Raw genomic sequence first — 25,570 nt, 5'->3', positions numbered from 1 at the left:
GCAGGCGCTCAGCGCGGCGGGCGCCTCGGCCGCGGAGGGGGGAGGGACCCGGCGAGGGCAGGGGGCGGGGCGGGTAAGCGCGCGCGGGGGCTACGCTGAGCGGCTGAGGCGCCTCGGGGCTGCGTCGCCTCCGGAACGTGTTCCCCGCCCCCGCGTGCGGAGGCAGCCTGAGGGGAGCGCCGCCATCTTGCCCGCTGCCAGCCCGGACCCAGTGCTGTGAGGGCACTGGAAGTCGGTGGGCTGCCCTCTCCGCAGGGGTGCATTGACGTACGCCTGCGTGCGTGCAGTCCACGTACCTGCTCCGAGTCGTAACAAGGACTGACGATGACTTGTGGTTGCACGGGTAAAATTATTTGTTCCTTCGCATAGTTGCTGATGTTTTTAGAAACAAGCGGTTCAAGAAATCCCGTGTTTTGGGGAGAAAGAAAGAAAGAGGTGAAGTTTGTCTATTGGCGTTGTCCAGTGGTAGCGCAGTAACGGAGATACAGAGCCTAGGCCATCTGATCGCTTTGTAATTCAATGCTCTTTCTTATCTAAGCTGTTAAGAATATACTGTTTTCACGTGAAACCTCAGAAGTACTTATTTTGCCACTGAAGTCCCGTTTCAAGTACTGCTGGAAAGCGTGCCAATAGTACTGTGCTTCTGCTTTCTCAAAATGACTGCCGTGTCATCCTCCTCATTACAGTGTCCTCCAAGCTAATCAGCTCGCAGACTGAATCCCTTATGCTCCCAAGCTGCCTTCATACATTTTTACTTAGAACCAGTATGAAATGCAGTTTAGCTAGTACCAGCTGCTGAAGTCCAGCTACTCTAAACTTGACCTCTCCCTGGTGTTTGTCTTGGTTCACTTACACTTCCCATTTCCCCTAAACATCCTAGAGAAGTTTATTTGCTCTTCAGAGTGGTTTGGGGATCTGCCTTTCTTTTTGAATGCTATTGCTGCAAACAGACATTTCTTTCTTAATGCTGCATTTTTATCTGTCCATTTTTAGAGACAGAAGTGTTTTAGTTTGTTTGCTTTTCCCTGCAGCGCTTCTAACAATCTTTATTTTTGCTATGTGTTGCCAAAAGCAGAAGTTAGTCAGCTTGAAAAAGGACCTAAGAAACAGCTCTGGTCAAGTGTTTGAATGAGTCATTTGCAGAGGAGTCGAGGTTAATGGTGGTGGGACATCAGCTGCTCTCATTTTTTGATCACTGTTTTTGGAACCTGCACCAGGAGTGGAAGAAGGTCTGGGGCTACTTGAAGTCTGCCACAAAAAGAGAGGGAGGCCCAACGTCAGGTTTAAACTTGCTGTGCAGTAGTCTGCCCCTCTACTGGAAAATTGGTGGGTGCCTAGAACTGAAAAATGATAGATACTTAGGTTACTAATATATGACTTGCATCAAGCAACAATATTGTGGCAAGTAATTGGTAAGTAAAGAATGTTCTGTCAGCAGAGAATGGCGTTGCTCTTCCATGCTGTGGATCACTAGCTTACGAAGCCTTTTATAGTGGTGTAGAGACTGCACAGAGCCCAGTCTCCATGTCAGTGTCAGTACAGGTATTGCCAAGGTGTTTGTTAGCCTGCTTTCCTAATGGAACAAGTCTTAATGCAGCCATGTTGGCCATCAGCCTCGCTGCTCGGTAACTTGTTGGCCAACATCAGTCAAACTTGATAGCAGGCTGAGACATAACCAAACATCAGGTTACAGCTTCTGTAAAAGCTGGTATGTAGGCAGCCTGGAGATCCAAATTAGTGCCGTCACCGAGGGAAATCTAGTCCATACCCAGCCCATATGCGTTTTGTTTGACAGAGCTGCTGTCCAACCGACACGCGCGCAGTTCCAGATGAACCACGACACACTTCCTGGCCCTGAAAAGCCATGGATGCAGAATCGCTACTTATGGGGAAGAATGTGGGAAATACTACAATAAAAACTGTTCTGCAGAGTTGAGGCAGAATACTAGCATGGAAAACAAAGTACAGGTCGGGAATTTTTACCAGGAAAGACTTTCTGTGAAACATGACTCCATTTTTCCTGTAGCCTTTTGCTGCGTATTATCTGACTTCACTGAGTTATTTTCTTTCTGAACAGACTTGCTGGGAATAGATAAGCAAGGTTACAGTACAGAGTCCTCTCTCCCTAACGCACCTGCTAAAGATCATAAACCTACAGACAGGTCTATCCATGTAACAAATTGATGCACCAGAGTTGCCTGAAAGGTGTGCGATTTTTTTTCAAAGATGCACAGCACAAAGGAAGAAAGCAGCCGCAGCAGACGAAGAGAGTTAAATGATAAATCCAGGGTCAGATAAAGGAATACAGGGGGAACTAAAATACAGAACTAAGAAAACAGGACACAAGGAACAGGCAGGAAGGAGACTGCTGGTGGCTGGTAAGGAGAGCTCTAAATGCCAGACTTGAGAAGTAACTGCAAGGCAGCCATCAGTCTGCATTCTCTCGCTCGCTTTCCTTCGGGAACTGTTGGGCTAGATGACAGGCTATTATGTTTAGGAAATTTGCTTTGTAAATACACGTAATGTATATCTGATGAGTATCTGAATGTTTAAGTTAAACTGGAGAGTTTCAAGTTAAAGTGAAAGGTTTTGGTGAGATTGGAGAGCCCCCACCTGTATCCCAGATTCCCACTCTTATTTTTGTCATTCTATAAAAGCTGCTATACAGTTTGTTCCAAGGATGCCAAATTGCCAAGATCCAGGTTTTCAAGACATCTTCTGAACACAGACGTGCTACAGAGGAAAGGTGTTACTTTGCTGCAGCCTGATGTCTTCAGCACTGGGTGATCTTCCAGCAAGAAATGTTTAGCGACCTCTGCCCTGTGAGCACACATACGCTCAGGGGGCAATGTGCCCCCAACAGCCAACATCAAAGCAACTGGTTGAGACTGCATGCTTGCCCAAATTCTGTCACCGCTATCAAAAAGCAATCAAATACAGCTATTTTGCTATGAGGAAGTGATTACCATGCTGACTAATAAACTAACAATCGACCTGTTTGGTTTAGCACATGCGAAATCGCAGGAAGAGAAATTTGAGGAAATAAAATTAAAAACAAGGACCTGAGAGAGTGACGATCACCTGGCCTGTCAGTCTCTCCCATAGCTTTTGCTCCTCTGAAGCCACTTTCAGACCCAGTTGGAGGAGTGAAAAACTTCAGAGATCATCACATTCTCCGTAGGTCCAGGGGGTAAGGGGATGGATGGCGATCAGCAGCTGGGTAAAGGGAGAACAAAACCAACGCTCTCAGGAGCAGAAAGGCAGAACTAAGCAGAAGACCCCTGCTTGAGGTTATTGGGGAGGGGGGAAGGATACAGCACAGGACCAAGGCCCTGCACCACAGACAGACAGGCAGGCTTCATTATTTCCAGTGCTCATGGAACAACTAATTTTTAACTGCTATACTAGAGTAACTTGGCCAAAGAGTTCTAGTCTATGGCAATTAAGAAAAACTGCACATCTTGGCACTTTTAATCAGTTAACATTGCTTTGTAAGGCAGAGCTATTTCAATAATCTTCAGGACACCACCACTGCTTTTAATCTCGTGTTTAAAACCCTTGAACCAGGAAGTTGTGGTTCAGAAAGGAAAGGCAGGACACAGTCAATGGTTGGTATCAGTTACTGCACACCTCTGCCAACTTTCTGTGTGGATAAAGCTGCTGGCTATTACGTTTCCTTTTTGTTTTAGAAGTCCAGCAAGATGGATCTGATTGGCTTCCATAAGCCCAAAAAGTGAATTACAAGATGAATGGTGTAATTAACACTAAACAACAAACTACACAAAGAAACTAAAGTGCTACATTCTCACAAAGGCTAAGAAGTTAATATTTAATATGCATTGAAGATTTTATTTGCATTAACTGAAGATTCAAATATTAAAATAAGTCTACATTAAATTACAATATTAAATATGTTTAAATACAATAAACTAAACGTGTTTAGTTTCTAAAAACAAAGGGAACAAAAATAACTCAGAAGAATGCAATACAGTTAATGACGACAGAATAAGGACTTTAATGTGTAAATCCACAAGATGTCAACTCTTAGCAATGTTTACTTTAAGAAGAGGTGGTGGCCTTTTAATTGATGCATAAACCCCATGTTACATAAACTTCGTAAGGTATCTCTCAAGAAAATATTGCTCAGTTTTTTCTCATTTATGCCATGATCAAAACTCCTTTGGTAGCTCTTTTTCAGAAGGACACACAAATATGCAAATCCAGAAAATAAAGAAGTCTTGTAAGTATTACCACAAAAGGTGTATTCCTTATAGTTACAATTATCTAACAGATCTACAGTGTCTTTCATTCTTTAATTCAGATCAACTTACATATATACAATATGTGACAAAGTACTCACAAAATCCTTAGTCTTTCAAGACAAAAAAACTATGCTTTCACAATATCGAGACATAAGAGTCTTTTTTAAAAAAAGGTTTTTTAAAGTGGAGCACACTGTACAGTACGTTCCCTGTATGTTACTTCAAAGGCAAAACTAAATGTTCCAGCAATTACATAAACAGTGATAAACACCAGTTGCCCTAAAATGAGGTAGGGCCTCTGACTCAGATCTAATCTTTGCCACCCAAGCCAGCAGTAGTAGTAATAAAATAATAATCCATATTTTAGCTAAATAATCCAGCAACTCACTACACACCTGAATGCAGTTGTCCTCTTGGCACTTCAAGGATCTCACTTCAAAACCTGATTTATCCAAACCAGACTGAAGTTCATAATCATTTGAAAGAAAATTAACTGAACACAAGTTTAAGGGTTTGGTGCATAATTTCAAAAATTCAGTGTATTTCAACAACACTGCTTCTACATAAGTGTTCATCAATTAAGGGTTTTTAAAAAGTTACCCAAGTTGTCACTGTAGCTAAAGAATGCAGCATATAGGGTCTTTATGGATGCAGTTAGGGACACATAAATGAAGAAACCAGACTTGCATCCATCACAGAAGTATTCCTCACACAGGTAATTTTACCTTTCCATCCAAATTCAATGACAGTGTTAAACAAAACTGGAAAACGAGGTTTTGAAAAACTCAAAAGAACAAAAGAGTAACTAAAAGAAATAAACCCCTGACATCTAAAATTTGTAAGGAGTCTTGACAAGGATGATCAATTAACATGTCATTTTGCTTCTTTTCCACAGCAGTGCATGCAGCTGGTTGAATAATATACATCAACCTGAAATCTGCTACAAGGAAAGTCTGAAACAGCATAGGTATTCGGTGTCCTGAAGATACATGTGGATGATTTTGGGTTTTATTTTTTTGGGTGTGTTTTCTGTTTTTTGTAAGTAAAAGCATGTCCTCTCCATTACGCAACATAGTGGTACTGATTGGGGTTGTCTTTGTCTCTCTCCATATAGTCTCTGTCAATGAGAGATTCAATCCTCTTTTTCAAGTCTCCAGGCTACAAGAGAAGATGAGATTAGTAAAACAGTTAGCAATATAAATGCAAATATATTTTATTTTAAAAAAACAGGACTGCTAACAGCTACATAAGAAAACGCACCACAGTAAATATCTAAACATAATTTCCTGCCAATACTCTGGTTCATTTCTGTTCACGCCCTCATTTTAATACTTCAATATCTGGATTTGATTCAGACATATTTCACATTTCTTACTCTTACGGACAAGCCCAGTGGAAAATATATTGAATATTTTTAGATAATCCTAGGATAGTTTGAGAAAAAATCAGTTACCTTTACAGGAAATTTCAGTTGATTATACAATTCAGAAACAAGGAGATTATGACCAAGTGTCTTTCTCATCTTCATTATTCGTACAATAGCAGCATCAATCTGATATTGCCTGTCTTGAAATACTCTTTCAGTTGTGCTGACCTGTTCCTCGACCTAAAGAACAATAGGACACCACAAATCATATCACCTTTTATTGCTGTTTTTTTGTCAATTACATTTCTATAGTTAACCTTTCCAATGAAATGAAACTCCTGTAGTATTACTCATTTTTGAGACAGACACATGCATTACTGCATGCTAAGGACTAAGTGATTCTGAAGCATACTGCTAAAGCAAGCCAAAGATAAAATTAAGGATAATGTAAAGAAAAAAATAATATACCTCTTCTTTTAAATCTATTTGATAAATTAAACTAAATCTTAAAAACTCATTTCAGATTTTTGAGAGAACACATAACAGAGTTTGACAGCCCCAATACAGTAGTCTTCCATATCAAACTGCTCAACTCTGATTTGACTTCTAGGGATTTTAATATGGAAAGGCAAAAACGAAACAACTCTATGTTAATTCAAACATGTTGCCTTGCATTAAGAATTGGCATTCAAGAACAGCAAAGACATCCACTACAAAAACAGGGACAACCCTGACTTTAGTAGCTCTCTTTTACCCGCTACATAAAGAAATGAAGCAGCATGGTGACTTTTGATTCATGAGTTCAATATAGTACTAACACTTTGGCCATACCACACAAACTTGTAAGATGGACTGAAACATCCACAAGATCCTGTCATTTTACAGGCATTTATATAGACATTCAAATTTGCAAGCACCATTTCAGTGAGTTTTAAAGTCTTTATTTCCTCTACAAGTCATCCTGACAACCAAAAAATTTATATTTATATAAATATCTTTCTTTTCTCCATATGCAAAAACTATGAGAGGAAGTGCAGAGATTCTGTCTCTCTATGTGGGACATGGATAAGCAGTTAACATAAACAGAATAAATGCAAAAAATAAATACATACTGTTTCTTTCATTTGGATTTGGTTGATCTTTATTCTAAACAATTTATGCTTGAAATCACCATTAAAGATGAATTTATCTCCATCTTCTACATCCTTGCCCTTTGGATTTTTAATCAATACCCGTGCTTTTCCACAAGCTAAAGACTGCAAGGTTCTTCTTAATTCACTGTCCTCTGTGAAGAGGTTCAAAGTATGGGAGAAAGCAGAACAAAACATTAACATGAAGAGTTTTATGTAATTTATCTGGAAATACAATTGAAAAGTTACTGGGTTTATGTTAGTACCTTCTCCCAGCTAAGTTCCAATTAGGGAACAACTTACAGCCTTCAAACTTGGTCTCATCTTTCACAGGGAAGTGCTGAGAGCATGCACAGAACTGTACATGCCAGGAAGACAGACTCAGGCTCTTCTCAGTGAGCTTTCCGTCCAAAAGTAGTTTCAGAAAAGATTTCACATTAACGTGAGCCTGGTTTTATTGCTTTACTTTTGTTTGGTAGTAACAGGACTTTAGAAGAAAACAGATCAGTTGGTGACAAGAAACTCAAGCCACCCATTTTATGATTTCATCCCTATTTTTAACACACACCAGAAAATATATAATAAAATAAAAAAAAAAAAACAGAAAAGGAGTCTAAATTGATAGGAAGATGTTTTGTGAGAAGCCAGCGCTGACAGCTATTACAGTCACAAACTTCCCCCACAACAGGAAAATAGTAGAAATAAGTGAGTGAGGAAAATTTTATCTAGTAAGATTTAAAGCTAAAAGCATTTGGACAAGTAGATAAAATGAAGTCTAAAACATTCCAATAATTATGTTGCAAAGTTTTGTATCAAGGTTTTGCATTTAACAGCCTCTGCAGTCTCCAGAATACTTTTATTCACAATATAAAATTATCACTAAATGTGTCGGATCTCCTGAACGGAGGTTTAGTCTAAAAATTGAAAGAAATGTTTTGCAATCTAGTGCTGAAGTGCAGTGTAACTGAGCAAGAGACTAACACTATTATTATTTCTAAAATACTTTAACTTTCACACAGAGTGACCTTTTTCTTTTTTAAAACTTCCAGCTGTTCCATGATTACTAAAAAAAAAGCCTTTAAGGCACACTGACTAAACAGGCTTTTATGATGTTTCACACTTTTTTGGGTGTTTCACCTTCCATAAATGCAGATTGTTGTGGTTTTGTCCAAACAAAGGATGCTGTTACATGCTCTCAGTATACTTTGGAGCTCTGCTGCTGTCCTGCACACCAAGTTGCAGGTTACAGTATGACAAAGGGAAGGAATCTGCAATTACCTATCAATCACTGAAGTAAAAGTAAAAACAACAGCTCCTAGGGGCTTTCTTGATAATGAGAAAGGCAGGCAAAAACATGGAGTATATTTGGATAACACATCTCGAAGAAGCATGTTTACCAAAGAGAAGGTAGCCATTCTTTCTCTGAGTGACAGTGTATGCGTTTTCTAACTGTGCTCATGTACCAGGGACAACCTCAGCTCTTTAAAGAGACTGGCAATGATTTGTTGTAATAGTGACTGGAAAACACGAGTTCCAGCTACGGCTAGTTAGTGCACCTGAAGACAGTAATATCCTACAGGGACAGAAATCCACGGGATGTTTTGTCTGGGGTTTTTTTTTTTTTCCAAGTAATGTGGTAATCACCCATGAAGTACTCTTCTATTTCATACTCACGTGAGTGTCACTTTTTGAGTCCCAAAAGTGTATGTATTTTGTGTTAGATGGCAATGGAATATAAAGATACAATAAAGTCTGAAATGTACAGAGACCTGTTACCCACACTGTTTCAATACCCAGGGGTTTTGATATCCGGATACCCACTTATTTTAAGTGCAAGACATTTACAAAACTAACTTGTAATACTGTAAACACAGCAATGTAGCCAATACTGAAGCTGCACAGATGAGTGTCTGAACAGCAGAACCACAGAATATATCATATTCACCTCTGTAAGTATAGTATATCATGAATGTATGAAAGACATTCAAGAACTGGAACTCTGGCTGTGGCTGTCCTGTCAGTGCAGCACTGAACACAAATGGCTAGGTTTTATTTTGTAAAAGTGCTTGCTTAAGTGACTGAAAGTGTTAAGTCACACTTTCTTACTGGTTTCTGCCATATTGACTGGCCATTTCTTTCCATTAACTGCAGTATGACTGAGTGGAACAACGAATGACTGGCACTATACTCTGCTGCAGTCAGCAAGGAGCTAGGGACACTGGACCGACAGACCTGGTGACGCCCATGGATGCACTGCTAAAGCTGCTTCAACAGGAGAAGAGTGCCAAACTTGCCAAACAGGTTTTTGTAGCACTGGGAAATCCCAAATGCTTCACACCTCATTCCAGTACTATAGAAACATCATGAATAGTGTAAGACATCCACAGGAACACATAAAATAAGCAGAATATAACTTAGTCACCTTTATGATGTTCTCAATTAAAAACCAATGTACATGCAAGAACTGGGGGCCGACTCAAGTTGGCCTGACATTTCAGAATTAGCGTTTTAAGACCTGCCATTATCAGTTTCAGCTGAGAACAGCTACATTACATGTTATATGGATTGGGTAAAAATGTCTGCCTAACCCAACATGGGTTCTTTGACTTCGCTAGTAACAGATGGAGAAGCTAAAAGATCCCTGAATTCTTGTACTGCGAGGGCTAATGAGTTCACTATTCACTAAGCCATTCGTAACTCTACAGACTATTGTAGTTCCTGCTTTTCACCTCTCTCTAAACTACCATGCCCCAGGTTTAAGAGGTGAACTCTCCATCCTCTGCATGGGTACCATTCAATAACATCCATACTTAATCTTTCTGTCTAATTCTACTACACGCCTTTAGAGATGGGATAACCTGCAATTTATGCAGTATCCAAACACAAGCACACACAAAGCACAATGATGCTTTCTGCTTTGTTCTCAGTCTCCAGAAGTTACCAGCATGCTATTTGCCCTTCTGATCACTGATGAACTCTCAGGTGATGTTTTCAGGGGACACAATGACTGAACAACTTCATTCCTGAGCAGTCATATCTAACAAAGTCAATCTCCGGCATGTGGTTAAGGCTATTTCTCCACTACAGACATCCTTATATTCATCAACACTAGATGCAATTTGATCTCCTAGTTGTTCAACAGTGTGAGACCCTTTTTAAACTTTTTTAGAAGTTTCAGATTTGACCTTTCTAAGGAATCAGCATCAAATTCTGTCACATCAGTATTCATCTTCTTCAGATCTTTAATGACTGTGTTGAACAATACCTGGGGATCCCAAATAGGAGCTTCCTTTCACTACGAAAGCTACCCATTCGTTTCTACCTGTTGTTTTCTGTTTTTTCATCAATTATCCACCCCTAAGAGGAACTTCTCTCTCCAGCCACGAAAATTTAGTTTATTTCAGAGCTTGTGAGGAGCTCTTATCAAGAACTTTTTAAAACCCAAGTGGACAATTATGATTGTGCTTATGCTTGCTGACTCTCTCAAAGAACTTGAAAGGGCAATCATGCATCATGTAAATCATGCCGGCTCTTCCCTAATATACACTTATCCATGAGCCTACCAGTTCTGTTCTTCCCAATACAGACCTGCTACCCCACAGTAATCTGCAGAATTACTCCATGAACTTAAAACGTAAACAAAATAATTAGCATTGCTCTTGTGACTTGCCATTTCTATCGCACCAAGGCTCACAAATTATAAACTAGACAAACTAATTCAGTATTTATACTGGAAAGTTCCTGTAAAACTTGTGGATGAATACTACCAGTTGGTGGTGGATCTATGTTACTGTCCGATTTACTGACCTATTCTAAACCCTTACTGGCACTTCAACTTGCAATATTTTATTCTGCCCTACATCATGGGTGTGGCTGGCTGCACTCTTCTGCAGTAAACACCAGCGTGCAGAGAGTGGGTAACACCTCCTAACAGGGGCTCAACAAATACACGTTAGTTAAATAAAAACTGCACAAGGCTTCCATCACCCCATGTGCTCATTTTGTTTTATGCCCTCTAGCTTTTTTTTGAGTAAGAAAACAAATCCCTACTCACCAATTTCTATTTACCTTTTGGTCTATTTAGTTTAGTCCTAGCACACTTAGCTGCTCCTCCTAAAGAAGCTGTCCCTTGTCTCCCATCTTCATTCCCATTCTCTGAACTCTTCTTGAATCTACTATGTTATTTTCAGATGGTGGAGAGAGAAGCCTGACAAATCCTACAGACTTTCTAAAACATTTTAGTGTTCCAGCAGCTTCAGTCCCTTCAAATTTAGATGGGGCCCATCCATCTCATACAGGTTCCCTCTATTTCAGCGGCTTTCCTAATAAATCTAGACCCTCTTCCATACATCATTTTTTCAAGCATACACTGGAATTCTGCCTGTGTCTAGCGCTGCACATGGTGTTTAGAACATCTAGAACAGTTTCTACGGTAACCCTAGTGACCACATTTTGCCCTCCAGGATTTCTACCATGTCCAATGCTATCTGTACCTGTGAGCCAGGACCTCTGGGTCATCCAGGCCGGTCTGTCAGAGTCTGGTGGTCAGCACCTCTGCCCTTGGTGGTCAATTCACCAAGCAGCTGCATCACAAATGCAGCTACTTTTTCTAATAACTGAATCTCTGTTCTTTTCCAACTAGCTGGGACATCAGCCTTCGGCAGGGTGCCACTGAGCGAAAGGATTATCTGTGTAACAAGAGGCAGAAAGGGTGCAGTGTGGGACCTATTTCCAAGATCACTTCTGGCCATAAGAGTTTCCTGTCCTTTCAAGTAGGGAGACTGCTAGATGGGAATGGGACCTCTCTAATGCAGCTTCAAATGCCTTGTGTAGGTAGAGCCTGGGAAGACACATATTTTACATCCTCCACCCTGGCCCCACAGGAAGCCCTTGGACCATGAACTGTCCTCACTACCTCCACTCCTACACTATTTCTCCATACGGGAGAGAAACGCAGATGTGGCACTAGGTGCAATGACATAACAAAATATACATAGCTCCCATCTATCAATCAGGTCTATCCAGATGCCTTAAAAAGTCTACTGAAACCCTTTCTAGTGTGCTATAACGGAATAGATTTCCATGCAGCAGATTTTATCCGTTGCTGTCAGGCAGCCAAGGAAGCAAGCTTTGAGGTACAGCAATACAAGATGAGAAAGCAGGATCTAGATCAGGCTTGCGTGAACTTATGTCTGTTCTGTAATCATTGTACTCTGACCTAATGAGCCTCTCCAGACTATCCTAATGTTTATCATTCACACCAGTATGAGTTTTCTTCAGCTCCCTTAGCATTAATGGAGTGGATGACTAAGCAACTTGAAGTGCTGATGCTGAGAAGCTGGAGCACACGGGCTGCATTGCCTTCTGCAACATATCAGTCTGAACCACAGGGATTCTTGATATCTCCATTTTACAATATTTTAGTAAATATATTTACAATACTGTAGTACTTGTATGGTTTCAAATACTCTTTCAGCAGTTGTTGTATTGGGTTGATCTTAAGATTCAACATGTGAAGGGCTACTGGGTATGACCTGCTGGTTGATGCAGAAGTTTCAGAGAGTAAAGAGATGATAGTGTTATTTTCAATGCCAGTGGCTGTAACTATTTCAAGGAAGCGTAAAACTTTGAAATAAAACCACCCAAGAGCATAAGAACACAGAAGGTAGATACTGCAGATGGTTAAAAACCCACACTTTTGCTGGGTTTTCTTTGTCCTTTCTGACTTCAGGTTTCAAGTGCAGAGGGAGACAGCTACAAAGTATACACCCTATAGGACACTGCTCTTCTTAAGGTATCAGACCTATCATAACTGGGGCATTCCCAGCAGCAGTAATGGAGAACAGGCGAGCAAGCTCTCAGAACGGTTCAATTGAAAATACTCTCTTGAATCACCCCAAAATGACAACATTCTACAACAGATCACTCTGAAAATATAGTATTTGAAACTGTAATGGAACAAAAATAATCTGTACATGCAATAGCCTTTATCACCACTTGAATTTAAGAATTGCAATGATACATTTTGTAAATCTAAAAGGTTGTCAGTAGTACCATACACTACACAGCTCATTATTTTGTGAAGCAACTATTTTTTCTACACTAGGAAGTACCAGCAGTATGTCTTCCTCATCTCTTTTGTTGTCTATATACTATTGGCTCATAAAGTTTGTCCTAATGATTGTGGCAAAATTCTTAAAATTAGGCCTTTCAATACCAAATCATAATCAGCAATCACTCAGTGAACACATTTAAGAATCAAAAAGTATTCTTCCTACCTACACCAGTGGCCATTTTAATTTCTTCAAAACTGAATTCATCTCCTTCATTAAACATAAGCAACACTAATGTCTGAAAAAGCGATACTTGAAATTCTTTCTTTCCCTAGAAAAGAAATATCAAATAATTAGAAGTAATATTCCGAGCATCTTCTATTGTATCCCCCAAATCTGATGAGTTACATAAGCCATACATTCTTTTTTCTATTTCTAGAAGAAATGTGCGTTTTCAAATGCCTAGCACACAGAAGAGCCTGCCTGAATGCAGTATTAAGGAAACAGGTTATTTTTAAAACCTCTTTTTTTTGCTCCTCTAACAGTAGCAATACAGCAGAAGCTCATTAGAATGGCCTTGTATTTATTTCACATAATTTACTTAAATTACAATATATTAAATTCTGGCTTTGCCGCCACCAATAGCGAATCTCTTCATACTTCACCCAAATTTCATTTTACAGAGATGAGCAAGCTAATACAAAAGAAATCTTAGCATTGGATCAAATATTAGAGAAATAAAAGTATTTTGGTTTGCTATGATACAGAGTGACAGTATTAGCAGTAGCACAATGTTTGTACAAACAGGCAATGGAAAAGAAATAACTCCAACGCTTCAGACTGCTGTTAACACTTCTGTCAAATCAACAACTACAAACCTATCCATCTTACTGTTACATAATGCCTAAACCTCTGAGTTTCATATTTACAATGAGCTTGTAAAAGAATTCAAGTTTTTGTCTTTGCTCTGGCTCAATTAAGCTGCATTATTAGCAAGGCAAGATATTCCATGAGGCAAAACAAAACCACATTAAGAAACAATGAGTTAAGACTTAAATAATTCAACAAGCATTTAAATTTTAACCACAGTCACTACATGACTAACACCATTCAGTCTTTTTGTATCAGTGAAGCATACTAAAAGCGCTACCAGTATTACTATGATCAAAACAATTCCGTATTAAAAAGATGCTGCATTCTTTTTCTTTCATTGGTTTCCTGCTTTATTACAACTTTATTCGAATGAGCAACAATTCCTATCAAATGAATACAAATGTCACCAAAAGGTATCACATTGTTGTCTTCCGTTAGCTAGGTAGTATTTCAGTTTAATTACAAAAAGCCTACTTTCTATACAAAATAAAAGTATTGTATTGTGATTGTTACTCCACTAAAGTGTTACTACCTATACAAAAAATACAATACATGACTAGATTCCAAATAATTGACTTAAAATTTATCCTAACAGGCTAAGCATTGAACAAGCAAACTTACTTCCTTAAATTCTGCCTTTAGGACAGCATGCCCTAGAGTAGTCTGCCACTGAAGCTTTCGCCCACTGTGTTTTCCCAGGTAGAAGGCTTTAAATACCTCCTGAAGCTTTATCATCTGTAAAGCAAAGAGAGAAAAATGTTTATTAGCATTATACCAGAGCAGTGATGCTGGATTATTTCACACACATAATTTCTTTATTCTCCTCAACAATGTTTCATAGTAAGTGTTTTTGTGTGAAAAACTAGATCCAAAGAGCAAAATTCGGCTCTCAAGTACACTCGTACTATTATGGACAAAAGAAAGCCTGAATTAAAAAATAGCTTTTAATTTCGCTTCCTCTCTCTCAATTTAAAATTGACATTTTAAATGCAGGGGCTAGTTTTGTGTGACCCATTGCAGGGAACAGAGGAAGGATCTTACAGGGAAAAAAGAAGTGCAGTAACATAACCATTGGCTAGATCAAAATGCCTAACCAATGTAGTTAAAGATTGACTAAAGTAAGGTGAACCGTCAAGTTTTAAACTTTTAAGTGCTTGACTGCAATGTTACTTAGGACACTGATTTGATTTTACTACTAATTTTATATTATTATTATTAAAAAGGTACAAAAACACATTAAGTAAAACAATCATCAAAAAAGAAGTGGATTTTATGTACTACATTTTATTTTTTGCAATCTTGGAATCTTTAAAATGAGATAAGCCCCTTAAATATCCATCAGAAAACCATTAAATGAAGGGCATTAGTTCAGTCTGTGACGGTGATTATGATTCCACTCTGTAAAGTGCATTTAGAAGAAGAATGCAAACACTAACCTCTGAATTTAAGTGGACTTCCATAGGCGTATAAGTTGGCCAATATCCCATAGTTAATATATTTACTGTCAGGTCTATGTTTGCTGGGTCACTTTGGTTCTGCATATACTAAAATACAAGAAGCAAAAATAATTCAAGCACACTGTCTGCATGCTAAAGTAGAAAATATATATACTTACATTAGAAATTTAAAATTAGTATAACAATGAAAAAATTTCACAGGCCACATCCTTGGTTAGACATGTTCTACCAGGATTTTGAATGACTACTTAACACTCCCCTCCCCAATTTCAAAACACAGCAAGTCAATGGAAATAAAAAGAAAAGAACAACATGCCTTGAAGTATCCTAGACCACTGTCTTTACAGGTCAAAAGACCTTCAATCACATGCAAATAAAGCAAAAGAAAAGCTTTCGATCAGAAGTCAGGGCAAGAACTATAAGATCAAAAGGATCCCCTTGGACTTCCACATCTGTTAGATAAAACATTTTCATATAATTTGAGCACAGCATCGGTCAAGCCAGACTGCAAAGTCTGGGACAGAAAAGTTGCTGCAGTATTTTACTATAGGGGCAGGTGTCCTGGGTCAGATTTCTACCCCAGTATCCCTTCTTCAATATGGCCCCAAAACGGGTACCCAGGGAGCAGTGCAACAACGGGGTGAGCATATACGGTATTTCCTCCAAAGCACTCCCTCGGTCACCAGCAGGGTGGAAGCTCTGGGGCTGAGACATACCCAGTTTCTGTGCACTTAGCAACCTGCAGGGAGTTTCTCTGGTATGGATCATTTACAAAGAATTCATCAGAGCAGCAACAGTTTACAGAATGAAGGGGTAGGGACTTTAACAGATGCCAGACAACTAAATTACTCTGTGGTATATAGACTGTAATTTACTTCAAAAGGAATCTGATAAAACTGTAAAATAAGATTATCTCTGAATAAATATACAATAAATAAATTCTGTTCTATAAACAGAACAATAAGTAGATGCTGTTACTATGACCAGGACCTGCTCCAAAGCTGTTTTGGTTAATTTTAGCTTAATCCAACGTATAACACCATTAAGTGCTTCCCCATCACTACTAACAATTTAGTACACAAACAAAAGCTACATGTACCTGCTTAAACTGAACCATGACATCTTTTGACAGTTCCATGTCCTTGAACATGCCCTCCAGTTTACTCGTAAAAGCAGCGCCACATTCTGTCACACAAATTAAAGCAAAGGTCCCACAATTACAAGGAAGCACAGAACAAGCAATGAAGGTTTAACCTGAGACAGCTGAGCTGATTTGTCAGGTTACAGAGCACCCGCAAACACGTACATGTTTTAAGGACTTTGCCCCTCTGTAGCTACATTAAACGAACCAGTCACATATCTAAGAGGTCAGCCCAGCAGTTCTCGCTGAGCGCAATGAAAGCTGTGATATGCTCAGCTATTACTTAAAATCTGGCTTGTCACTTCTCAAAGCATGAGAAAATAAGGATTCCAATTCACATGCCAAAAAGTAATAAAGATCTAACATCTGGATATGCCTACCATGCTTAAGCTTCGACAACATGGATTTCTCAGCATCTACTGATGCACTTTTTCCAACCAGCAGTCTTTTGGCCAAGTCTTTCTTATAAAATGCCTCAAACACATCTTTACCTGTATGGAAATTGAAACAAAAATAAAATACAACCGAAATCATATATGCAATTTGCATTACTGCACTTCAGGTTTGTGACACAAGCCTTTCGCATGACATGTTGATCAGCAGAACAATATTCCCTACACAACAGTGAAGAAAAACATGTAGACAACTAGTTCTTTTTATACTTTAATTATTTTCTTAACATATTTTGCAAAAATCTTTTACTTCTTTCTTTTTTTGCCCCCCAGGAACATGGGCTGCCTTGTATTTCCCATTGGATCAGCTGCACATCACATGAAGTAATTCTGGGGTCCAAAAGAACATTCTGCCTCCAGTGGTCTGATTTATTAAAATGGGGGGGGGGAAGAAAAAGAAAAAGGGTTCCTATGTATTAAAGAAACATCCTTTAAGAGCCTAAGGCAAAGAAAAATTGACAGAAGTTGTCTCACTTGGTTTACCAATAGCCTTTTGAAAAAGATTCACAGAATCACAGAATGTTCGGGGTTGGAAGGGACCTCTGTGGGTCATCTAGTCCAACCCTCCCGCCGAAGCAGGGTCACCTACAGCAGGCTGCACAGGACCTTGTCCAGGTGGGTCTTGAATATCTCCAGGGAAGGAGACTCCACAACCTCCCTGGGCAGCCTGTTCCAGGGCTCCGTCACCCTCAGAGTGAAAGAAAGAACTGATACAGGCACCCACAACGTTTCACACCTTAAACCAGAGCTTCCGCGAATCTTTTCTATTGATAATGTAAAGATATCAGCAAACTGTTTCACTTTTAAGCGGAAGAAATTCACTGTAGCTCAAGGCACTATTTGCGCTGCCTACAGTAGCCCCTCCTAATTCCTTGCAAACACCTTCCAATATAGCAATTCCTCTGATACTCTTCTTCCTTCTCCATCCTGCCCTCACGTGAAGCGCTGTTTCATGAAGCAGCATCAAGATAATATCGAGAAGTTCAATGGCCATTAACTAACTAATTATCATCTACTCTTAAAAGGACTCTTACGCACGAGATAGCTCAAAATAAATTTGCACTTTTAGCTCAGTACTACAAAAAATATTAAGAGAAAAAGAGCTGGTCAAAGTTGCAGATTAACAGAAATTAATCTCTTAGGCTGACAAGTTGCTAGTGATACTGTTTTCGTTAACCATCTCTACCTGATACCCTTTGCATCTGACAAACATCATGATGCAAATGATACTGCTTTATGACTGATTTTTTGTCTGCTTTCCCATTATATTGTACTTGTTTTAGATTTTATGCGGAAAGAACCCCACAGACCTTAGAACAAAGTAACACAGAATTGGGCAGTTCCTGCTGATTCCACCCCAGCCCAGGACACACATCCCACTTCCCTCAAAACAGTGACCGTGCATCTCTATTGGAGTCAACCACTTCCCCCCCCCCCCCCCCCCCCCCCCCGATACCCAACCCAGCAAAAAAACCAAATTCTCCTAACACATTCAAGGGTTTTTCTCAGACAGGGAGACTTCCCTCTCACAAGTGAAGTGCATTTCAAAGGCAGTAAAACTCAGCAGTAACATTTTCTCCCATCAATCTGAGCCATCCTCTGTGTTCATTCTCAGCCATGATGAGAAAAAACAAGTCCTTAGTTGCTGAGTTTTCAGGTACTTTGCACCTATGACATACCGAGGTGGACAAGGAATTTCAAAACCTGTACTAATCTTTCTGTTCTCTGTCATTAGAGGAGAGGTTGTCGTTACAGATATGGTTAATTTATGTGAAAAAACTTCCACCAACAGCACTAACTCTTAGATCTCCACTTAAAGACTGCAAAAGGTCTGTAACTTGCCAATCTCAGTAGAACAAGTTTGTCCTCCCTGGTGTATTTATTGTGCTCCTTCAGATGTAAGGCAACCTGAATTTCAGACCAAGTCGAGCAGAAACTCATGCTAAAAAAGATCTCTTATATTCAGCAGAATGCAGTTCTGCTAGTAGCAAGTTTTAATTGCATCAATGGTGAACCACTATGTCTTACCATGAATGAATCTAAATATGATCATGATTTTATCAAGGATTCTTTCCAGCTCTTCATCTGTTGCTTCTTTATTACCAGCTCTTAACTTGGAATCCACGTATTTTGCTACAAATAAAACAATTTAACAGCTTTAAAAAAAATAAATCTAAAGTAACCAACTTAAGCATCTCTCACTTGAAATATTACTATCTGTTAAATATTACTGTATGTTAAAATATAGGATAAGTGTTAAATTTTCTGTTTTCCCATCCCTATGTTCAGTGGTATAACAGAGCCCCACTGTACTATTTGCCGTAACAGAAAAATGTCACAAAAAGGAACCAAGAAAAAAAATGTACAGTATAATCATTAAAATTAATGCATAAGAAATTCCCACATTTTGTGTCATGGTCTTAGCAAGCACATTACTTGTTGAAAGACAATGTTTTGGAAGTGTACAATGCATATGAATGTGTTTTATGAGAAACAGAAACAAACAACACAAAGAGGACTATATTTTTGTAGACCTTTACCATGTCCCTCGTGCTCCTTGGTAGGAACATACCAAAATTTAAACAGCAGCAAGGCTTTCAAGTTAGTAGCTTCAGAATGCCAGAAATAAGGTTAAGCCATGAGTTCAGCTAGGTATTTATTAAGCCACATTAGTATCCTTATACAACCTTCTGCATAAGAAGGAAACCTTTGCAAGAGCTGAAACACCACAATCGACAAATGAGAGCAGCCTGTATCATGGCTTTAACCTGTATCACTAGATTGTGCAATCCGTCCTACATAAAGCTGGTTTTAGAGGAAGCCACAAAATAAGCTGAATAAAGGCAAAAGAACATACAGAGGGAAAACAAACAACCAAGGAGCGGAATCCTCTCCCGGTGTAAAACGCCACAGCTCCAATTTTACTGCAGGCAAAACAGTTACAAGAGCTTTTGCCAGATCAGGGATAAACACATTAATAGTATTTTTAAGATGTTTTTTATTATTTCCCCCCCCCCCCTTAATGAGCTCTAGTTCCCCCATCAAGCTAAAAAAAAGAAAAAACTCTATTAAAACTCCTTGTATCTGAAGGCTTTAAAAATGTTCTCCCAACCTCTGCCTTCAAAAGCGGATAGATAGGCTGTACTCGGTCCTTTCTGAGAAACCCGTAACATCCAAAGAACTTCTCTACTACCACAATTAAAAGCAGTCCCCCCTTTTTTTGTGCCACAGCTACTCTTCCTCCTGACCACTCACTCCACTCGCAGCATCAGCATTACGCTCTCCGAGAGCTGTTAGCACCAGGCACCGTGCAAGCAGCAGAGCGCAGGGCAGCAGAAGTTGGCATGCTCCGTCAGGACGCTGCACACGCGCCCAACAGCACACCCAAGCTTTTTGATCCCGCAGCGCTCCCAGGTTAACTTTTGCCTTGTACCCCCAAAACGAGTCTCCTCAAGCAGAATGCGTACTGCATCACTATCGCACTAGCACACTCAGCAGCATCATCTTATCATGCTTTCTATAGATTTTTGAAATATTTTACAGAAAAACATTTGTGTACCTATCAATTCTGCAGGCTTATTTGGTCTCTTGTTGATAAATGTTTCAAAGGACTCCTTCATCAAGTTTATAAATTTTTCATTTTTCTGAAAGCACACTTCTATGATATGGTCCACTTTATCCTTAAAATCTAGTAGCTCTTGCACCATATCCTTGTCCTTTTCAGGATTTACCACTATTGTTGTCCCAAAGTTCTGTAAAACAAACACTTTTGATAATAAAATACTTTCGAGTGCTACCTATCTCCCCCAACAGACACATTCACCCTTAGGAAATTTATCATTAGAAAGATTTTTCTTTTTTTTTTTCCAGAGCTACTTATGTGACTTCAAGTTTTCAAAAAATGAGATGTATTGAAATTTAAAATAAAAACCCAGACACACAATAATGGATTTCAAACATTTGTGTTTGATTTAAAGATTATATACATTTAACACAAAAGCTAAAAAAAAATACACAGTACACATGACTATGATGTGCAAGTTTACAGTTAGATACAGAACTACATGATTCATGTAAAAGAAATTATATGCAAATTGCCTCAGAAATGTTAAGTGTAAACTTTGAACCATTTTTCTTAAATCTACTAGAGAGCTCTACTGATGGAACAGGTGGCGAAAATTGAAAATTCAACCGCTGCTTATCACGCCGAAATTTCTCTTTCAGCAAGGGCTTAAAAGCAAAAAAACCTAGCTGACTTGCAATAAAACAAAACTTTCCCATTCACAAGAACGAGCCACAGACTTGACTTTCTTTTCATGTTCCTACATTTATTATCTTAAAGTCAGAGATACAATAGCATTTGTGAAGTGTCCCTTGTTTTGTATCTTCTTTTATTGTTATTATTTTCCCTTCCTTTTCTGTCCTATTAAACTGTCTTTATCTCAACCCATGAGTTTTACCTTTTTGTGATTCTCTCCCCCCTCACACCTTACAGGGGGAGTGAGCAAACGGCTGTGTGGTGTTTGGCTGCCCTGCCAGGTTAAACCACAACAAACAGAGAGACAAGGAAATCCCTCCCAAACCTCAAAATTTGCACCTCAGTACCTAATTATCCACTGTGATCTTTCATTGGCATCAAATCAAGACAAACACGAGGCTGCCCAAGGTCCTCAGATTTAATATGTATATCACAGAATCACAGAATGGTTTGGGTTGGAAGGGACCTCTGAAGATCATCTAGTCCATCATATCTTACACTTCGCACAATTTCCCCTTCCTCCACACAGCACCTGGACATCTCTCTATCAGTCACGTTCATAAATTGCAGGTCATTCCCCCCATTCTACAAACGGCAAACCGAGATACAGAAAGCTAAGTGGCACCTCTGAAATAAAAAGGCGACTACAGTAGAGCACAGACCTTCACCCCAGTAATTTGGCACGCTCTCTGTGCTTTTTCTTATACTGGCTCACAAGATAAAAATTAAGTTCTTGAAGCCTTACTTCAATACATTCTGTCATACAGAAGATTTGAAAGGAGGAGATTTACTGATTTAACTACAAAAAATGGCTTCCAGGTTTTTGAGTCTGTAAAAAAAATTCTGAAAAACAAAGCCATAAAAGATCTGATTCTGTGCGACATAAGGTACAATAAGCCAACTTAACTTGTTGCTGTGAAAGGAGAGGTTTTGATCCTCCCTCCCTTATTTGCCTACCTGTCCCAAACTCTTGCTTGTTTCCTTGGGCCAGCACAGGACTTCTGTGAGCCTCTTTAGCTCACTAAACCCAGCATACAACCGACCTTGCCCAGGTACTGTGTTAAAACAGATCCCAAAAGAGTCTATGAAGTGGCAGGGCAGCACAAGGGTTAAAATCAGGAGCACGATGTGGGAGCAAGGAAGAAATTGGCCCAGCCACCTATGGATCCCCGTCCCCTGCTGAGCACACTCCACCTTGGTTCTGGGGGCAGAGGGAGACTGTGCCCCAGACACGGCTGTGCCGTGCACAACTCGACATGGGTGTGGAGGAAGGGGACCTCTGAAGCGGCACTGATGCTACGCTCTTAGTCCTGAAGGGTGACGCACCCATGGGTGACTCAGGGGAGAACCATCACATCATGAATTATCAGCTCCAGAGAGAAGTATCTTCTGTGAAGCTTTGCTGCTTTCATCTTGCAAGAGCACTAGAGTGCAAGTGCTCTGGGGCAGCGTACTACACGCATATTACGCCTAGCAAAACAAACCTGAAGCATCTAAATACAACTTTAATGATAGATTATTTTCAAGAGGAGCATTCTGTTTAAAATACCCTGATCATTCATCAGCATTGCTGTAGGGTGGTTACATCTAGCACTGCTAGCCTGCAGCAGAATAGCTACATTCTGATGTTCCACCGATTTTGCAGATACGTAAACAGTTGAGTGTATTTGTAGCAAAACACAACACATAGTACAATCCAGCATACTCTAAACACATGTGCATGTGGCTCTTTAAAAGCAAAGCAAACAAAAATAACTTCTTGTGTAATTATCAAACCTCTAAGGAAAGCAATTTCCAAACAGAAATTTTAAACCAAAACTTCCGTGTTGCTGGTTCTCATCATGTGACTTACTGGGGGAGGGAAGCATTAACAACTCTCCCCACATTTGCTTAAAAACGGATTTTGATGCATACACTTATATACTGTTCTTGTTTCTGATAGAAGTAGTATACGGTAACAGTGTAATTTTTGACATTAATACGAGATCTTTGAAATACCTTGATGTATTCACTCCAATGCTGCAAAAGGATCTGCTGCCCACCTTTTACCCGGCTGAACAACTGGTACGTCTGGGTCAAATCTGATATTCTATTTTCATCAAGCAAGTTATCAAGTCCTAAAAAAATAAAATTGGAAGAAAGAGCAAATTTGAATATAGTTGCATAAATACAGTTAGAAATATATTGGAAAAATTGCTATGAAATACATCAAAAAAACAAAAACCTCCACCATGTTTAAAAAGTATGAACTTTTTAAGACTACATTTCTCCAAGCAAGTGGTATGTTCAGGGTTAACATGCCCCCTTGTTTAAACTGGCCAAAACGATTTATGGTATAATATTTTAAAACTATTTCAACTGAAGTGCTTTCCCAATAAGGTGTTACCTGTAAGCCTTTTGCAGAACTTTTATGAACAGTACTTGACTTGAAGGGTACAGTGTCATCAAGTGATCTCATAGAATCTCTAAAGAATGTTAGAAAATAGTAAGCTAAGTAAACTGCTTCATATTTAAAGATAAATATTGCGAAGATTTTTTTCCTGTGGAGTGTGGTGAGCCATGTTTTTAGATTAAGAATGTGCTGTGAATTGTCTATACTCATACTGATAGAATAACAAGATGACTACAAATGCCTTCCAAGCAACTTTCACTTTTATCAGTTCACCCTATGTGAGACTAGGCCTTGGACTAAAGAACGGAGAAGCAAAGCTCAGAGCAAAACACAAAGTGTAACAGCTATGTACACATTTTTACACTTGAGAATATGATCAGTGTAGTCCCAGTGTAATCAGAGATACATTGTCTGGTGTTGCTGACAGAGGGTTTAGCAATGTAGGAGGGCAGTATCAGAGACCTATGGCATTTTTAAAAATCCAGAAAGCTTGATTTTACACAGGTTGACCATTCACATCAGTGTAGCTGACTTTGTGTAACTGTTCTAGTTCATAAAATATACTTCATTAATTCAAATTTTTAAATGGTATTAGATCACAAAGAATTTTCAATCACTACTGAACTATCCTATTTTCTACTATATTCTTAATCTTAAAAATGCTTTCACTGTATACTACAACTTACATGTTCAGAAAGGCAACCAATGTTCAAGAACAATGTCAGGTAAACTTTTGAGTGACATTTTGAGATTTCCTGAACTTCAAGATATGCCTAAACTTTTGAGATATCAGAATAATGGACATAATTTAAAAGCATGTAAGACAACAGAGTCTTGAATACATGTGACTGGTGTTCTTTTGGCATTGAACAGGGCATTAAGAAATGCCCATTCAGCACATCCAAGCATCACCACCTATTCATTTAAAGACACCAATACACTAAGTGCTTTGTTGGAACCTAGATGATATAGTTTAACCTTCCTTCTTCCTCTGGCATATGAGCTGTGTGACTGAAATAATTATTTTGTCACATATTTGACAAATGAAAAAGACATAGGCAAGTCTTCTAAGACAAGGCTTCACACAACTTCCAGAAAGCACTGTCACAGCCTTGGAAAACTTCATTACACTCGTAATGAAAAAAAACAACCAGTACCTAGTCAATCACAGTTTTAATAACACAATTTTAAAAGTTTCTTCTACATACCCTGCATTTGTAAGGTTATTTTTTCCCCACCCCATATCACACTGACTACATCACATGCCTTCTCCTAAGGAACAAAAGCTACAAAAGGCAGTGTCATCTTCTACTTGCATTGAACACCAGGCTGTTATAAGCAGATTACAATGTGCCCTGGATCAAATGAATGCAGAAAGTTATGCAACTCAAGTGACACTAGCCTTACTTTTTTTTAAGCACAGACACAGAATGCAAAAGCTGATCCAACAATACCACAGTAACTAGAAGAATGTACAACTCTTTCCATATTTACATGGATGGTGCGCATACATTATAAGCCCAAAAAACATTCAGAGTAAAAGAACACCACATATTTTCTGGTTAAGCCAACTGATGAACAAATATATCACTGGAAAAGTTACTTTTAAAAAAATACTTGAATTAAAGAGCAAGCAACACTGACATATATCAACAACAAAAAAAATTATTACCTTTTGTTTATGATAAGCTTAACATAACTAAACTGGAGTGACCACTTATAAATTTATTGGAAACAGTGAAATAACTTATTCCCAGAGCAGTTCAGAGAAGTCTGTGAGCATATGTCTATTTTTAAAAAGGGGACAATGAAAGAAGTGAAAGTGGTATGTGTAACAACCCACAAGTATAAACAAACATGGACATGATGGAGTTCGAAGATACCAGACTACTAGGGACATCTATTTTGCAGCAGTAAAGGAAACAGACACAAGGGTAACTTGCTAGAAGATCTAAAACTGAAAAAGATGCCCAGCGCAAGAAAAGGAAGGTATCATTTAAAGTATTAGAAGATGAAGGAACACTGATCAAACCCAGGAACTCAGTGAGAAAGACTGAAAATTAAGAGGAACAAAGAAATGGCGATTTGAAGACACTGATGTCTGGGTAAGGACTTCCTAGGAAGACTGCAGCTCATATCTGAAATTGCCAGACAAAAGGTAAACTATCACAGAATCACAGAATGGT

The 25,570-nt window shown here is 39.0% G+C and overlaps 1 protein-coding gene across 5 annotated transcripts in view; it reads right to left on the bottom strand.

The window, feature by feature from the left end:
* Nucleotides 1–3,986: 3,986 nt before the first annotated feature.
* The window catches only part of CUL4A (cullin 4A), a 44,428-nt gene continuing 22,844 nt past the window's right edge, over nt 3,987–25,570 (bottom strand). For 3 of the 5 annotated variants that reach the window (XM_075425192.1, XM_075425165.1, XM_075425184.1), the window contains 11 exons: nt 22,991–23,109; nt 20,294–20,486; nt 18,763–18,867; nt 16,663–16,773; nt 16,241–16,326; nt 15,121–15,228; nt 14,306–14,419; nt 13,037–13,142; nt 6,741–6,913; nt 5,716–5,868; nt 3,987–5,420 (listed from right to left, as the gene is read on the bottom strand). In XM_075425192.1, the coding sequence (XP_075281307.1) occupies nt 5,325–5,420; nt 5,716–5,868; nt 6,741–6,913; nt 13,037–13,142; nt 14,306–14,419; nt 15,121–15,228; nt 16,241–16,326; nt 16,663–16,773; nt 18,763–18,867; nt 20,294–20,486; nt 22,991–23,109 (1,364 nt within the window). In that variant the 3' untranslated portion in view covers nt 3,987–5,324. Of the gene's footprint in view, nt 5,421–5,715; nt 5,869–6,740; nt 6,914–13,036; nt 13,143–14,305; nt 14,420–15,120; nt 15,229–16,240; nt 16,327–16,662; nt 16,774–18,762; nt 18,868–20,293; nt 20,487–22,990; nt 23,110–25,570 lie in introns of those variants that run through there. The other 2 variants (XM_075425173.1, XM_075425202.1) reach the window with 2 other exon arrangements.

This window comes from Opisthocomus hoazin, chromosome 1, assembly GCF_030867145.1.
Source record: "Opisthocomus hoazin isolate bOpiHoa1 chromosome 1, bOpiHoa1.hap1, whole genome shotgun sequence".
NCBI lineage: Eukaryota > Metazoa > Chordata > Aves > Opisthocomiformes > Opisthocomidae > Opisthocomus > Opisthocomus hoazin.
Note: the sequence above shows the minus strand (reverse complement) of the source record. Positions and strands in the feature narration are given on the sequence as shown.